Source organism: Cryptomeria japonica, chromosome 11 (assembly GCF_030272615.1).
Source record: "Cryptomeria japonica chromosome 11, Sugi_1.0, whole genome shotgun sequence".
Lineage (NCBI taxonomy): Eukaryota > Viridiplantae > Streptophyta > Pinopsida > Cupressales > Cupressaceae > Cryptomeria > Cryptomeria japonica.
The window spans coordinates 238,377,784-238,379,375 of NC_081415.1; the positions used below are offsets into that span (position 1 = coordinate 238,377,784).

Consider the following 1,592-nt stretch of genomic DNA (forward strand, 5'->3'; position numbering starts at 1 on the left):
TTAGTCTCTTGAACCGCCATTCACATTGCTTATCAAATGATGAGAGAAGATGCACACTATGACTTATGTAGTGTGATGCTTAAGAAATTGATGACCAACCTCCAGAAGATCAAGCAAGACAAGAAGAACTCATTCCGGTATGGTTCTCTAATAATATGTTTGACCTTTTACTTTTTGAACATGGTACCCGATTATGGTAAAATTCAATGGGCATTTGACAGACCGGTTGCAACTTAAATAGCACAAATACTAGACCAGTAGGAAGACAAGCAACAAAAGGCTAACTTGTGGACCTTTTCCAAAACATTTTAAGAGGAAATGAAGAGTAGGGTAAGGATTCCTAAATAAATTGTGAAAAGGACACAATTTGTTTCATGGTTAATAACGATGAATGCATGATGGAGGAAGTCCATCCTAGAACAATTTCAATTATGCCAATGGATTATGAGGTAGATGTGGCCACACTTGATGGATATGCACAACATCTACTCACAACTCCTGTTGATGAAAAAGAAGAGAAATTTGGAACTGCACAGGAGAAGGGACTAAAAGTCCACTAGGAACAGGTTGCTCCCAACATCAAAAAGAAAATGACAAGGGTTGCAGCTGAGCAACTAATTAGTGAAGGTCATGATAGGGCAGAAGTGAAACAAAAAGTTAAAATACTTGAGGCTAAGAGAAAAGAAGATTAGAAAAAGAAGAGGAAAGAGGAGAGAGAGGCAAAGAAAGAAGCTCAGGCCACACCTAATGTAGTCCCAGTCACAACTGAACCACCTAAACAACCGAAAGCACCATCTAGCAAGCCTGCTAGTCCCAAGCTTGAGGAAACGAAGAAAACAAAACAAAAACTAGCAAGGGAATATGTTGTAGTTTCTTCAAAGGAGACAGAATTAGATGAAGAAATCAGACAAGCTCCTAAGAAGAAAGGTGTTTTTGCAAGAGTTGTAAGAGGACAACCCTTTGAAGATAAAAAGGTAGATCAAAAGAAGGAACCGAAGAGGGAGAAGCCCAAGAAGAGTCCCAAGATTACCATTGTACATAAGAGGAAGCCCAAAGGAGATGGGCAATCTAAACTGGAAGCTAAGAAGAGAACCAGTGAGCAAAAGAGGTTAGATGCTCAGGAAATTATAGATCAAATTATTAATGATGGAAATTTGAAAAGCATTTCTATATTGTATGATGAATTTGATGAGAAGGATAAGAAATAGCTAGAAGAGGCCATTGTATTATATCTTGATTCATTTAGTAGAACATTGATAGAATTGGAGAAAATTTTGCCCAAGGAACTGTATGATAGATTAGAAACAAGGAAGTTACATGCACAGAATTTGGATAGATGGATGAAAGAAATGGAATTGGTTAATCTTTGTCTGTCCATCACTCCACAAGAGGTTGTAGATTTAATGAATGAGACAGGTCTGACAGAATTCAAACCTAAACATCGGATAAACAACTTAATGCTGGAAAAATATGAAGAGATCCAGAAAGAAATAATAGATATATGGGTAAGAATTATTTTTGAGTAAAGGATATGAGTTTTCCCAGTTTTGTACAATCATAAAACATTCAATTGCCAAAGGATAAGGAACTAA

At 36.8% G+C, this 1,592-nt stretch overlaps 1 protein-coding gene across 1 annotated transcript; it reads left to right on the top strand.

Moving 5' to 3' along the window:
• The first annotated feature begins 437 nt into the window (after positions 1-437).
• Positions 438-1,208, top strand: LOC131860159 (actin cytoskeleton-regulatory complex protein PAN1-like). The gene is made up of 2 exons (XM_059214532.1): positions 438-551; positions 693-1,208. The coding sequence occupies exons 1-2, from the start codon at positions 438-440 to the stop codon at positions 1,206-1,208; spliced, it is 630 nt and encodes a 209-aa protein (XP_059070515.1).
• The last annotated feature ends 384 nt before the right edge of the window (positions 1,209-1,592 follow it).

Coding starts and splice junctions, on each gene's coding strand:
- LOC131860159 (XM_059214532.1), top strand. CDS start 438: ATGGATTATGAGGTAGATGTGGCCACACTTGATGGATATGCACAACAT. Junction 552..692: donor CACAGGAGAAGGGACTAAAA/GTCCACTAGGAA, acceptor AAAGAAGATTAG/AAAAAGAAGAGGAAAGAGGA.